The following is a 14973-nucleotide window of genomic DNA, read 5'->3' as shown; positions in this document are numbered from 1 at the left end:
GGGCTGCATCAAAAGCAGTGTGGCCAGCAGGTCGAGGGAGGGGATTCTGCCCCTCTCCTCTGCTCTGGTGAGACCCCACCTGGAGTACTGCATCCAGCTCTGGAGTCCTCAGCATGAGAAAGACATGGACCTGTTGGAGCGGGTCCAGAAGAGGGCCATGAAAATGATCAGGGGGATGGAACACCTCTCCTATGAAGAAAGGCTGAGAGAGTTGGGGTTGTTCAGCCTAGAGAAGAGAAGGCTTCGGGGAGACCTTATTGCAGCCTATCAGTACTTAAAGGGGGCTTATAAAAAAGATGGCGGCAAACTTTTTAGCAGGGCCTGTTGCGCCAGGACAAGGGGGAATGGCTTTAAACTAAAGGGGGGTAGATTTAGACGAGATATAAGGAAGAAATTTTTTACGCTGAGGGTGGTGAAGCACTGGCAGAGGTTGCCCAGAGAGGCAGCGGATGCCCCGTCCCTGGAAACATTCAAGGTCAGGCTGGACGGGGCTCTGAGCAACCTGATTTAGTTGAAGATGTCCCTGCCCACGGCAGGGGGGGTTGGATTAGATGACCTTTAGAGGTCCCTTCCAACCCAAACTATTCTATGATTCTATGAATATTGGACTACAAAAGGAGCAAGCGTATCATTCTACTTTCAGAGAAGAAAACGTCAATATCCAGACTACGGTAAGGTCACAAATCTGTATGACTTAAATGCCTCACAGAAAGAATAGTTCTACTGTTAGACTAAGCAACCTCTCATTTGTAACTTGAAATACACATATAAAATAACTTAATAGTTCAGCTATTGATAGCTTAAACTGAACTGATGAACCAGGTGGAAAGAGTAAGTATGAGGAAGTGTTTCTGAGTAATTCTTAAGTATAATGCATGTCATTACAGAACAACTCAAGACTTCCAAAAGTATTCCGCAAGGCCAACTGAAGTCAAATATCAGCCCTAAGTTATCCCAAACAACAGTAAGAATTTTGTCATTCATTAATTCCTCACCTGTTAGGCAGCAGGTAGGCAAGAGCTAGGTTTTTCTAGTCATTCTTACATATTTTTGGCGTGTTGCTATAGTGACTTAACATGGGCTACAAGTTAAAAATAAAATTGCTACAAGAGTTCCAGGTCAAGCATCTTGGGTGAACTAAAGTCAGGAGAAGGATCAAGGGTTGATACCAAAGTACTTTATCAGTTATGACATGTATCTAGTCTAAATAATGAACTCCCTCACTGATTATCCACTAAAAAGCAGGAGAGAATGGATCGCCAGTAAACTAGTTCAATACAAGTTATAGAAAAATATAAAAAGAAAGAAGCAATTTAAGGAAAAAAAACACATAAATAGACATTGTCTTAAAAAACAGAACAACACACACACAAACACACACTCCCAACCCCAACAAAGCCACCAGAACTTCCCCCTACAGTTCCTCCCCGCTCATGAGATGCATTACCCTGGTTTTCTAAGGAAAATTATGTTCTGAAATTAAATGAGCATAATTCATTCAGCTGCTTCTGCTAACTTTTCAGTACATGCTATGATTTATACCATGATTATCAGTAAGCTTAATGCTTGGCAAAAAAATTAAAAATCAGAGTATTACATTTTATTTATTTACACTGAGCAACAATGCACAGTTTTTCCATGTAAGCAATGCTGTATTTACTGTGTTTATTCACTTTCTAAAAACTCTTTGGTTTCTGAACAAAATGTTTCGTATCAGTGTTTCAAAAAGATTTAAATGCTATGTTTCCTCTCTGTTGCTCCCTGTGGTTTTGGGGGTTTAGATTAAATACCAAGATCCACACAATGAGAAATCAAATGGGTTTACTGTCTTTAGTCACCTGATGAGATAATTAGAAAATCCAGCAAAGATGTGTACAAAGTCTCTAGAGACTCTCTGGAATTTCATTTCTCCAGAATTGACTCACAAAGACAGCTATACATTGCCACAAGTTTGGGTGGGGGTTTTTCAGTTGATGATGTTGGAATAGGGATTTACCTCAAAATAATAAAAGAAAATCATGGACTTCCCCATTTGTGTGTTTTCCAATCTGCCTCTGACACTAGAGCTTTTAAAAGGCTACCTATGCTTCCAGTTCTGTGGTACAAGGGAATACTGATGGCAAGACTGAGAGACAAAGAAACACGTGAAGTTTCTGGACAGAAACCTTGAAGACTTTCTATCAATCTAATAAAAAACACAACAGATACATTATTAATAATAAGCAGCAGAGTTTTTTCCTGTAGTGGGGAAGTTTTAAGAAAGATATATAACCTTCTATAGTAACCTTCAATTTCAACACCAACCATAGCAAGACTAGTTAAAGCACAGAAACTTAGTACAGTCTTTTCCATACTGCCCTAACAAGGCATCTGAGGGAGATCTCTAGTTGAAAGACTACAATTCCACGAAAAATTCTGATTATTAAACCTGTTACACTACTAACGATATGGAACAAAGTTATCTGCTCTTTACACATACAGAGTTGCACTGGCAATTCAACAGCATCGCAGCAAGACTGTTTTTACATTATATTTTATTCAGATTTTCATGTTTTATTCATATCAAGTCCTGCTTCTCTTTTACAAACAAAACTCCCTGCTGTGGGAGTTCTTCAGCAGATTATTTCTTATAAGTCTGTAAAATAACTTCAGTACCTAAGGTGATTAAACATAACTTAATACAGGTATCTGTCAGTAAAATAAAGATTCACACAGTTTATAACTAACAGACACATTTAATTGCTTCCCTCCCCAAAGAACAGCCATTATGACAGCAGACGGGCTTAAAATACTCAGCTATGTACCTATGTATGTGTACATCCTTCTTCATCAAAAAGTGATTACAGCATGAATCTATTATGTAACAGGAAGCTCAACATATCTGATGCATGAAATTGATGCAGCTGTTTGTGGGGTAAGGGGGGAAAACAACACTGATCATGACTTGTTTTCCAGAGTCTGATCAGAGTAGTGAATGCAGATAGAGGCTGCCACTCCCCCTCAGATTATATCCTTTAAGTAGTACACACATACATACACAATTAATGACACTGGTAAGCAGCCATACAGCTGAACGAAGAAATAGCACTTGCGAATCACAAAAAAAAAAAAAGAAGAAATTAAAAGTCTCTCCTTTGAGCACAGCAATCTATCAATAATTCAAAGATCTATACTCCACCCAGCCATTCAAACTTTCCTACAAACAATGCAGTATTAAAACTGAACTACTTCAAAAGGCAGATAACAGCATTTTAAAGCTGCAGAAAATACAAGTGTAGCACATGCAAAAAGCAAAAAATATAGAAGCAATGCACAGGAAGAATTTAGTTGTAAAGAAAGCAAGGAGAAATAGGACAAAAGATAAAAGTTTAAAGGAAAAGTTTAAGAGACAGACACCATTGGCCAATATACTTCCAAGAAGTCAGTATTTCAGAGGAAATGCTGACATTCAGCAAGTCTTTTGCTAAAAAGATGCTTCTAACATTACCTATAATTTTAGGAAGCGAACTGAAATTCACTTTACAGTCTTATACGTTTCTTTCAACACGTCAGCTATGGGTCTATTGAAGTTTCCAGAGGGAAAAAAAAGGAAAGAGTCCTGAAAACCTAAGTACCAACTGAAACCATGTTTCCAAACATTAATGTATCATGATTATGAGATACCTTGCTTCCTGGAAAGAAGACATTTGGTTATTTCAATTTGTCTGTAAGCAGAATTTCTAAACTATAGGACAATTCTAAAGAAAGCTTATCTAAACCAAACAGTAATCACTTTCTTCCTTGAAAGACTGACGAGACTAGCAAACTCTCTCCACTATCTCTTCTTCCAGTCAGCTGTCTGTCATCCCAGACAACAGTTTTGCTTAAAGGCAGATGCAAAATTATTGTAAAACAATTCCCCTCTAAACTGTGTTCAATGTTCTGTGTGGCACCGACCAGCTAACAACTATTGCTGCAAACTACTCAGATACAGATGCTGCCAACTAACACATGCTGAAGAAAAAAACCCAAAACTTCTTTCCTGTAAAGTGTTTAGCAAACACTTAATGTGCTACTGTTGCAAAACTAAGCCTGCAAGAAAAGCTGTAAAACTTGAGAACCTTCTCACATATAGCGTGAGCAGATACTGAGTTTGTCAGTACAGTAATGCTGCTGTATCTTCTCTGTTTTAACTATACAAAAAGTTCTACATCGGTATGAATTATTAGTGGGGGAAAAAAAAGCAATTGCATTAATATGATGTCATATACTGATAAACTAAAGTACTAGTCTAGAATGCCATTAGTGTTACTATTCTGTTTTTAGGAGAATCTACACACATTGTAAGCAAAGCTGCTTGTTCCTCTAGAAAACATTGTGTTTGAGAAGTGTAATTTTAGGACTAGCCCAGTTATGAAGTATTTCCAAAAAAAATTAATTTTGCATCAGTCTTCTGCTCTAGTCAACTATCTTAAACTTCTCTGTTCTAAGTTCATTTCTTTCAGAAGGAAAAATAACAGTAAAAATAAATTATAAAATGTAACCGTAAAAATATTCTGTTCATGCAAGTTTTTAGTTCAAGCATTTTAAGTTTGTTCTTAATTAACCATCTTTCCAGTCTCCACACTCCTCTCCTACAAAGGAGAAAACCAACAAACCCACAAAATAAAACCCAAACCACAGACGCTCCCATGCCTTTCCTTACTTAGAGTCGTTCACAAACTTTGAAGTGCTGCAAAGGAAATGTAACTATTCTTTAATTCTGTTAATATTGCTGGCTCTTGTTGTATTGTCAGTAAACAGATTCATTTTAGGAATGCCCCACTGGACTATCAGCAACTTGGTCAAACAATCTTCTCAGAACTTTCCCCTCACTGTGAATTTCTGCCTAACTTGTCAACTTGCACTTGCTTCTGTTATTAGCATAGGTAAAAAAACCTGATACCACCTTTTGAATGAACTCTATGCCTTCCCCCCCACCATGAAAATTTAAGATCTATTCCAATAGTTCAGAGCTTAAAAAAAAAACTTAAAAAAAACATGAAGAAACCCTGAAAACACACACACCAATAACAAACCCCCCACCAAGATTAGAGAGATTAAATTAAGGCCGTATTATGGCCTTGAGGTAGCAAACTGCTCTCTGAAGACTGAAATACTACTTTCTAGAGCATGTGCACCTCCAGAAGCACTTTGTCACACAAAAATCTTTTTAGGATTCAAAAACAAATAGATGTAGCTTGAATATTTACAGCAATACCATTTGATTCCATTGGAGGCACTAAGAGTTCTTACAAATGACAAGCTTGTACGTCAGTCTACGAAGTCTCTGACTAAGATTACCAAGAGGTTTGTGAAAGACAGCTAAGAACAAAAAGGTTTTTGTCAGAAGGATTAAATTCACTGTCTGAAGACAGGCATGCAACCCTGTGTAACTGCTGGAGTCCACAAACAAGGGGGGAAAAAAAATATCATAGAAATTACTGCATAGGCAGGCAAGCTCTCTGCAAGATCAGATATTAGTGTAAATGTGAGGTGGATAGCCTGGATAAACACAGAAAGATAGATAATGCAAAACCAGTACATTAGTTAAGACACTGTGAGGACACAAGGAAGAAAGAGGTCAGCGATGGCTCTAACTGCAGAGTGCAGAGATCCCCAACTAACCGCAGTGGGTGACCGCAGACACATCGCACCATGGGAAGCTAGCGTTAAGCCCTTAGTTGAGAACTGGCTAAAGCACAGGAACAGAGAGCTTTCAAACCTTAGTTCTACCAAAAAAGCAAGTGGAGGTAGATTTTTATTTTTTTTTATTTTAAATAGAGTTCTCCACATAACTCAGCAGACCTTGTAATGAATTTCTCAGCAGCAGAGCTGTTTGCGAAAAACCAGTAACTAGGCCTATGCAGCTGCTGATTTTGGAAACTAAGCAAGCCATCTACTTAGTGGATGGTCTCAAAAAAGTAGGAAGAGAGAGAGGGTAGCTCCACCACTGGGAGCCTCCGCAGTCACATTCCATCATAGCACAAATTCACTTCAACATAAATCTTTAACAAGTGCGGAAGGTGGAGGCCTTCTAAGGCCATCACAGGCAGAAGCAAAAGAATCCCCAGCAGACAACAGGCTCCATCAGGTTTAGGGAGGACTTCAGGTATGGGATCGCAGAATGTAAACACGGATGCAGAGTAAGACCACTCACCCCACATTAGCTCTAAGTGCACTATTATGATACAGACATTACATAAACGGAATCCTTCAGCTCCTTCTTAAGCCACAGCTTCCTCACAAACATAGTAAAACACAAGTGCTGAGAAGGAACATAGCCAAGCAGATCAAACCTTCTGAAGTACAAACTCAGGGAATGTGCAGGCAGGAAGAACCATTAGATCATCGAATCTCAACTCCTTTCTATTATTTACGCATCACATTTCACCTAATTACTTCAGTACCTTGTATTTTACTAGAGCACTTATTCCAGGAAGGTATCAAAAGCTAGGATTTCAAGACATTCACAGCAGAATAACTATACAAATGGTTAAAGATGGCTGTTTGTACCTAGCTTCAGCTTCTTGTTACTAATTTTTACAAGAAAGTTCTCTAATGAATTTAAAAAAATCTCTTAAGAATCTAAGCTTTTTTTTCCCCCCTAAACTCTGTGGAAATAATTGAACATTATAAATCACTTATCAAAGACTAAACTGATAATACTTGTAAAGTCTTCTTCAAAAAAGAGAACATGTATATACAAAGCAGCCTAACTGCATCAGTACACAAGGAGAGGAGAAGCTGCATGTAGACCACTAACCACACACAAATACCACACTTCAAACTTACCCTGTGCTGAAAGAAAACTAGAGTTACAAGTCTGAAAACCAGTGAGATGCTAAATAACTTGTCCGATGGTTTCCCTATCACCCAGGGATATGTGCATCACACCTCAACACAAAGGATGCCATACACACCTTTCATGACCGGGACTTCTTCCACAAAGACTTTTTGGTTTATCAGTCTCTGTGACCTTTATATCAATAGCTGAGTTGAAGACAAACTAACACACATACTACAGTTGACTGTTTCAAGAGAAGTCTTATATTAGAAAGGCGAGTCTTCAGTGCTAGAATTCCTCGTAACACAAAAATAAAGCGCAGGGTAAGGACGGGCTTCCTATCTGTCACATGGATAAAAATATGGGTGATAATAAATGAGGCAGACAACCCACACCATTTTTTTTAAAAGCGGTTACTTTAAAGAACTCCTCAGATAACCCACAAGTGAACAGACACAGTGGACTACAGGTTGCATGCAGCAGCTTACCATGATTTTGGGCAAAATTTCCCCTTTCATTAGTCACACACATGCAAGAGAGATTTTAGTTACATTAGTAGAATCCCAGTGTACAGGAATAGGTTGAACACTTATTTTAAAAAAATAACAAAAGTCAGAGTTCTCTTCCATGTTTTTTTAAACATACTGCTTGCAAATAAACTTATTACTCCAGTCAGAAGAGAGGAATGTATAGAAATTATGATTTCAAAAAGAAGACTAGATCCAAAGTCAGTAGAAGTGAGCCACCTCTTCTCAATATTCGTACCGTGACTGATAAACACAGTTTTCTGTTTCTATTCTGACACTCTGTTTAAGTTTTATAAGTATCACAGACCTAGATAAGATACTCAATACCAAGAAACAAGCTTAGATTAAGTTTAGATCACAGCTCCTTTCAAATCTACAGAAAGAGTCACGAAGAAAACAGAGGCCTCCACTACTTCAGTGAAAAGTTTGAAGTGGTCTTAAGTAAGAACATGTACCAATTATATTAGAAAAAGAATTCCAAATGTTAAAAGTGAGAAACAACTTTAAAAGCAGAGCTATAATAGCACCTTAGAATTGTAGGCTGATATGAGTTGGGGTTGTTCAGCCTAGAGAAGAGAAGGCTCTGGGGAGACCTTATTGTGGCCTTTCAATACTTGAAGGGGGCTTATAAGAAAGATGGAGAGAGACTTCTTCCCAGGGCCTGCAGTGACAGGACAAGGGGCAACTGTTTTAAACAGAAGGAGGGTAAATTTACATTGGACATAAGGAAGAATTTTTTTATGATGAGGTTGGTGAGACACTGGAACAGGTTTCCTAAACCAGTTGCTAAAAGAAACCTGTAGTTACATAAAAACACAGTAGGTATTAAACCATTTAGAAGCAGTGGTTTGGGAGAGGTTGGAGAAGAGTAGAAACTTGCCACATCCTGATAAAGTCTCACATCAGAAATTCTTGTCACAGAACTATTACAGATTGACAATTCTGGAAATGGGAAATTTATGGCTTTGCAGAAGACTTAAACATGCAGTAGAGAGGGAAAGGATTTTGGAAAAACAAAAAAAAAACCCACCGCAATCAACAGCTTTAAGCATGTTTCTGTGAAGAGGTCGCTACTCAACTTTTCAGTGAAAACAAGGAGATTCCAACTTCTTCCCAACTCTTCCCAAGTTTCTCAGATGAATCACAGAACTTTGGGTTGGAAGGGACCTTCAAAGATCATCTCATCCAACCCCCTGCCATGGGCAGGGACATCTTTCACTAGATCAGGTTGCTCAAAGCCTCATCTAACCTCACCTCGAACACTTCCAACGATGGGGCATCCACAACTTCTCTGGGCAACCTGTTCCTGTGTCTCACCACCCTCATTGTAAAAAAATTCTTCCTTATATCTAGTCTAAATCTACCCTCCTTCTGTTTAAAACAGTTGCTTCTTGTCCTGTCACTGCAGGCCCTGGGAAGAAGTCTCTCTCCATCTTTCTTATAAGCCCCCTTCAAGTATTGAAAGGCCACAATAAGGTCTCCCCAGAGCCTTCTCTTCTCTAGGCTGAACAACCCCAACTCTCTCAGCCTTTCCTCATAGGAGAGGTGTTCCAGCCCTCTGACCGTGTTCATGGCCCTCCTCTGGACCTGCTGTAACAGGTCCATGTCTGTCTTGTACTGGGGGCCCCAGAGCTGGATGCAGTACTCCACGTGGGGTCCCAAGAGTGACACAGAGGGGGAAGAATCACCTCCCTTGACCTGCTGGCCACACTCCTTTTCATGCAGCCCAGGACACGATTGGCTTTCTGGGCTGCAAGCACACACTGGCAGCTCATGTCCAATTTTTCATTTACCAGTATCCCCCAAGGCCTTCTCTGCAGGGCTGCTCTCAGCCAGTGCTGATACCAGGGACTGCCCCGACCCAGGTGTAGGACCTTGCACTTTGCCTTGCTGAACTTCATGAAGTTCACATTGGCCCACTCCTCAAGCCTGTCAAGGTCCCTCTGGATGGCGTCCCTTCCCTCAAGTATATCAGCTGCATCGCTCAGCTTGGTGTCATCCGCAAACTTGCTGAGGGCGCACTCAATCCCACTGTCTATGTCATTAACAAAGATATTAACGAGCATCAGTCCCAATACAGACCCCTGAGGGACACCACTTGTTACCGATCTCCATTTCGATATTGAAACATTGACTGCAACTCTTTGGATGTAGCCATCCAGCCAGTTCCTTATCCATCAAAGGGTCCATCCATCAAATCCATACCTTTCCAATTTAGAGACAATGATGTTGTGTGGGACTGTGAGGTCCCATCTCCAATAGGTGGACACAGAAAGTTTGATAGAGAGACACAACAAGTACATTTGCACCTTGTCACTCATTTTTTAGACTTCTAAGATAGCAGTAATTCACTTATAGGCCATATTTTAGTCAGTTTGAACCCAATTCTTTACAACGGGTCAATACTCAAAATTATTAGTTACTGTCACGGAAAAACCTAAAGGTAACCAGGAGAGACTTGTCAGAAGAGAGTGGCATGGAGGGAGAAAAGAACACATAAAAGACTTCACAGCTACTACCCATAAGGAAGAAAGCCACCTCTCATACAAGAAAATAGATACAACAAAAGCTATGGCATGAATGTCTGGTGAGCAATGCTTATAAATTTAAAGAGGAGACTTAGCAGATGTACGTCTTCCTTTCCACCCTCCAACTGCTTACTAAAAAGAGTCTTTGCCTTGATTGCAACAGATAGAAACTTATGCAAACAGGCGAGAGATTCATTCCCTTGCTGGAGGATCACAGCAGCATCAAGATGTAGAGGACCCGTAGAGGACCTAGCGGATGTCAGTGGCTCAACTTGAGCAGACACCGGAGGAAGGCAGAGATTCCTGAACGTGTACATGAGCCACCTTTTGCCCCAAACACCCCGGGAGCGGTGCCCCCCTCCCCACAAGAGAAGAGCGCCGTCGGGAGCCAGCGAAGCGCTCTGGGGGAGGAGGACACGAAGGCGCCGCAAGCCCACCTCCCGCCACCGGGCTCCCCAGCCGCCCGCAGCTCCGGCTCACGGGACCGCTGCCATGCCGGCCGGCAGCAGAGCCGCGCGGAGGCCCAGGGCGGATCGCCCGGGCTGCCTGGCCCCGCCGCAAGCCCCGCCGGGCCGGAGCGGGCGCCAACACGCTCCCCGCCGATGGGGGCGAGGGGGACGCCCTTGGCGGCCGGTCTGGCGAGGCCGGCACCTCTCCACCCACGGCCACAGCGCCCGCCCCCGGCACCCCCTCGCCCCCCACCGGGCTCGCATGCCCGTCTCGCCCCCTCCTGCCCCCCCCCCCCCCCCCGCTCGCGGGTTCCAACGACTGTCTGTGGGGAGAACGGCGGGGGACGGGGGGGTGGAAGAAAGCCGTTACCTTCGCTTTTGCCTAGGATGCGGCAGCAGAGGTTCTGCAGCAGAACGTTGGGGGATTTTTGGTCCGGAGTCGCCATCGCCGCCCGGGGAGCAGGAGGTGGGGGGGCAGGAGGTGGGGGGGAAGGGGGGGGGGGGGGGAGGCAGCGGGCGGCAGAGCCGGGGGCACGGCGGGATGACAGAGGAAAGGAGGAGAGGAAGCGGCCCCCACTCAGCAGCGCAAGGACCCGGCGACACCCCCCGCCCCGGCCGCCGCCGCCCGCCGCCTAGGGCGCCATTTTAACAGAACCCGCCGAAAGCCGCAGCGGCGGCAGCCCAGCACCCACAATGCCCCTGCGCGCGGGGCAGCATCGGAGCGCGCCGCGACGAACACGCTCCGCCGCGCCGCCGCCGCCGGCGCCCAGAGGTTCCGGGGCAGGCGCCGCATCCCCCCGGCGCCCGGTGCGGAGGCTGAGCTGCCGCCGGGCCTGGCACACCCGCGGGAGAGGACACGCGGGGCCCCAGGGAGGCCCGGGCGTCCTGAGGCAATGCGGCGGGGACCAGGCCTGGGCCCCCACTGCGAGGCCTGCGATGCGTGCCAGCCCTGGCCAAAAATGTCCTCCAAATTCCCGAAAATGGCAATAGAAAATTCCCGTTCTGCAACAGCTTTCCACTTTTGGAAAACGTCCTCTCACCCTTCCCTCAAAAACCCGGGGAGATCAGGCTCACTCATTCCTCCCCAGAGAAGAACAAGCTAAGTACAGCCATGGGGTGCCTGCACTTGCTGTAATTCCCTGCCTTGGGGAGCCAAGGCACGTCGGTAACTTTTCCACACAAAGTGGTTACGAATCACTGCAGATCTGGAAAAATGTGTGAAGATCCCCGACCCCCATCCTCCCTGCACCGCCCCGCCTTGCGGCTGGTCGGCCCCTGCCGCCTGCGGAGGTCTCGGCCTCCGGCCAGCCGGGCAGAGCTGGGTGCTGGGTGCTCCCGGTGACCCGCTCCTCAGGCTTGTCACCCCGTAACGCAGACACTGACTTTCCAAGATATCTGTCTTCCATTTCTTTTATTCAGTAAATTCATGCTGGGTCCGGCCCAAAATACATAATTCGGGAATAATTATTCTCCCTGTGCTGCTGGAGCTCTCTCTTTAACCCACCTCTGCTCTGTCCCGTGAAAGGTGCTTTGAAACGCTGCAGCAGCCAGGTGGGCTTGGTGCACCGCTGGCTGTAAACAAATACATTCCTGCTGTGCAACACACTTCTTTCTAGCAGCCCCTGTCGACTTCATTATCTCTGTGTAGCCACGATTTTGTGTGTGTGCCTTCTACAGACACATACATGCAGGCCTTTCATTATGGGAACGTTACAGGTGTAAAAGATGGCTCATCACTAGCATTACTGGTAGAAACGAATCATGATGGCAAGCCAAGAACTGAAATTCATTGAGGACGTGTTCTTTTGTTACTTGGAATATTGTAGTAGGACCGTCATAGTCTTACCGCTCCCGTTGTAACTCTTCAAATCCTAGTGGTGCTTTCTTTAGACTCTTTTGAGAAGTAAAGTGGAACCCCAAATTAATAAAGCTATCAGAACTTTATCCCATGTGGATAATGGGGGGTTGTAGTCTGCCTCTCTAGTAGTTCTGAAGGAAAGACTTCAAAGATGATGTGGCTTTCTTGGTACCGAGCAGCAGAAGAATCTTTGTTCCATTCTCCATCTGAAGCAAATGCAGTCGTTGTCCTACAAAGAGCCAGTGACTCACTGCTGCTGACGGTCACTTCAGATTTAGATTCCATCACGGAAGGTGTTAATCTATCAAGCAGCAAATATGGTTGCTCACATGGGAGAAAAAAATCATGGCGATACTATCACAAAGTGGTGTTGCTTTATAGAATCTTTAAATTCCAAGGGACTCCAGTCACTCACAAATATCCTGTTACTGCTTTTAAGTGGATATTACTAATTCTTTCTAGTCATGCTGGCTGTTTTACCTATGGCAATTGTGTCACAGTTCTGAAATCAGAACACATTACGGAGCAGCACAATAAGAACATGCCATTAAAATGGGCTCGCTCGTGTGTGCCTGCAAGCAAAAGTACAATTTTTAGTAATCTAAGCTTTTCAACTTCAGCAAAACCACATCCTATGTTATGCTTCTGAAGTACTGTAATAGCTGACCATTCTGTTACATTACTGGGAATGTATTCTTTCATTTCTAGTCTCCTTTTCCTAAGGAAATGAGGGCTATGCAGTTATTCTGTGTGTCAGTGCCTCCTCATAACCGTTGGATTTCTTCACCAACTTTACACAAATTTAGTAGAGGGATAGATTTCTTAAGGATGTTAACTTAATAAAAATTTTATGGAATTCAGTGGCTGAGAGTACTAAGGTCCAAGTTAATGCCCCCTTGAAAAGAAAGGTAAGGAGAACTTAGTTCTCCCTATTGTGTTTGCTGTTAGCAAACCAGCTGATTGGTATGCACACCCTGGACAGCGAGGTATATACGCCCAGCTCTGAACCAGCTACAGTACCAGCTGCTTCTTGCCTGGCCTGACAGGTGGATGATGCAGGAACTGAAGGTGTAAGGGACAGAGAGCTCTGGAAATAATGTGGAAAGTGGTCAGAAAGAGGCAGGAGGGATGCAAATTGCTGGGAAAGGGAGGAAACTAAGCTTCATTAGTTCTACTGCTCACAGATCTGCTTGCTTTTTTCTTAATGAAAAGAATTAATCCTGCAATCCTGTTTAGAAATGCTAATTCTGGTAAGTCAGGTTGCTAGCATATGCAAGTTATTGTGGTTTTACCAACTCCAGTACAGCTATGATCGCTTAAATCAGCTTAAGATGTCCCCCAGCATTTTTATGGACATAAAGAATCATATCTTAATTTATTTCATTTTTGAAAAGCGAGAAAGAAAAAACATAAACTATTATTTCTTACTGTATAGCTATAAGCTTAGTTCACCTTGCTGCTTGGCCTCTGAGCATTGGACAATAAAAAAAAAGTAATTGTCGTTCAGATTTTTCACAGTACAGAAAATCCATCAGTTAGCATAGTTAAATGCATGCTTTTAAAAGTATGACAGTGACTTACAAGGAATTCAGTTTATCCATAGAAGCTTAAAAAGACTTGCATTCAGAGCTGCTACATAAAGAACATACTTCTGATAGTAAATAGCTTTATAACAGAAGAACATACAATGAGATCCAGCAGGAGATGGAAGCTGAAGCTTGCCAAAATAAGGCTAGAAAAAATTATGGTTTTAATTCAATAAGGATATTCAATCACTAGAAAGATATGTTTAAGGGCACGGCACTTTCTCCGTATCTGAAACATTTTAAGTCAGCCTTCTGTTACAGGCCTAGTGACCAGATACAAACCGACACAGAAGCTACTGAGTTGTGTGTATGTTGTGCACAAGATCAGACTGGAGGGCATCGTAGTCCCTTTCGGTCTTAAGCTTTCTAAACCTAAGCAATAATGCTAAGAAAAGATTCTTACCCTTATAAAAAACCCAAGGGCTAATGGCTCTGGTTTTCTTAACTCCTTAATGGTTATGTCTACAGGGCACAATACCTTAGATAGCTCTAGCTGTTGGTGGGACACACCAAACTCAGTGAAGCATCATGCTGACACCTCCAGCATTCGCTGTGCCAGATAGACATTTTTTCATGTCACATAACCAGTGTCAAGAAATATAGTGGCTGGAGACAGTGGAGGATACTGTCTGTGCCTTACTTAGCATATGGCAGCCCTGGAGGAGCAGCAGCTGGGTCTCTGCTGGCTCCAGCACCATTTGGCTTCTGTACCTAAGCATGTATTTTCCACACAGGCAACCCTATAATGGCCTGGAGCCCTGCTATGCCGAGCCTGCAGTATCAAAAGGTTATTAAAGGTGCCCACAGATCTAACTTTTGAAAGGCCATATGTTTTAGGATGAGGTGTTGTGACTTGATTTCAGATAGATGTTTTCCCTGTGCACAAGTAGGGCTCAGATGAAGAGGGAGTTTGATCCAAACAGTTTAACCCTCCTGAGTGTGTTAGTTCCACATTGCAGCCTACTTCTTGTAACTTTCACAATATTACTACCACCTCTCTGTTTTCAAAACTGTTGAAAGAAGCTGTTCTTCTGTTGATTGAGGAGCCTGAAGTGTGTTCCACAATGCCATATACCTACAGAAAGTCCATTGAATTGACATGTATATCAAAAAAGAAACCTGTATTTTGAAATAGTTGAGATGCCAGAAACTATGATTTAAGCTATATAAGGGCAAAATTAAGGACATTTTCTTTTTTTATTTTGGGTTTTTTTTCAGTA

The 14973-nt window shown here is 43.1% G+C and overlaps 1 protein-coding gene across 2 annotated transcripts in view; it reads right to left on the bottom strand.

Moving 5' to 3' along the window:
* TUBGCP3 (tubulin gamma complex component 3) overlaps nucleotides 1-10773 on the bottom strand; it is a 67957-nt gene extending 57184 nt beyond the window's left edge. For both annotated transcript variants that reach the window (XM_076360871.1, XM_076360880.1), the window contains exon 1: nucleotides 10680-10773. In XM_076360871.1, coding sequence (XP_076216986.1) covers nucleotides 10680-10755 — 76 coding nt within the window. In that variant the 5' untranslated portion in view covers nucleotides 10756-10773. The remainder of the gene's footprint in view (nucleotides 1-10679) is intronic.
* Nucleotides 10774-14973: the final 4200 nt, after the last annotated feature.

The sequence above is a fragment of the Aptenodytes patagonicus genome, chromosome 1 (assembly GCF_965638725.1).
Source record: "Aptenodytes patagonicus chromosome 1, bAptPat1.pri.cur, whole genome shotgun sequence".
In the NCBI taxonomy this organism is placed as follows: Eukaryota; Metazoa; Chordata; class Aves; order Sphenisciformes; family Spheniscidae; genus Aptenodytes; species Aptenodytes patagonicus.
Note: the sequence above shows the minus strand (reverse complement) of the source record. Positions and strands in the feature narration are given on the sequence as shown.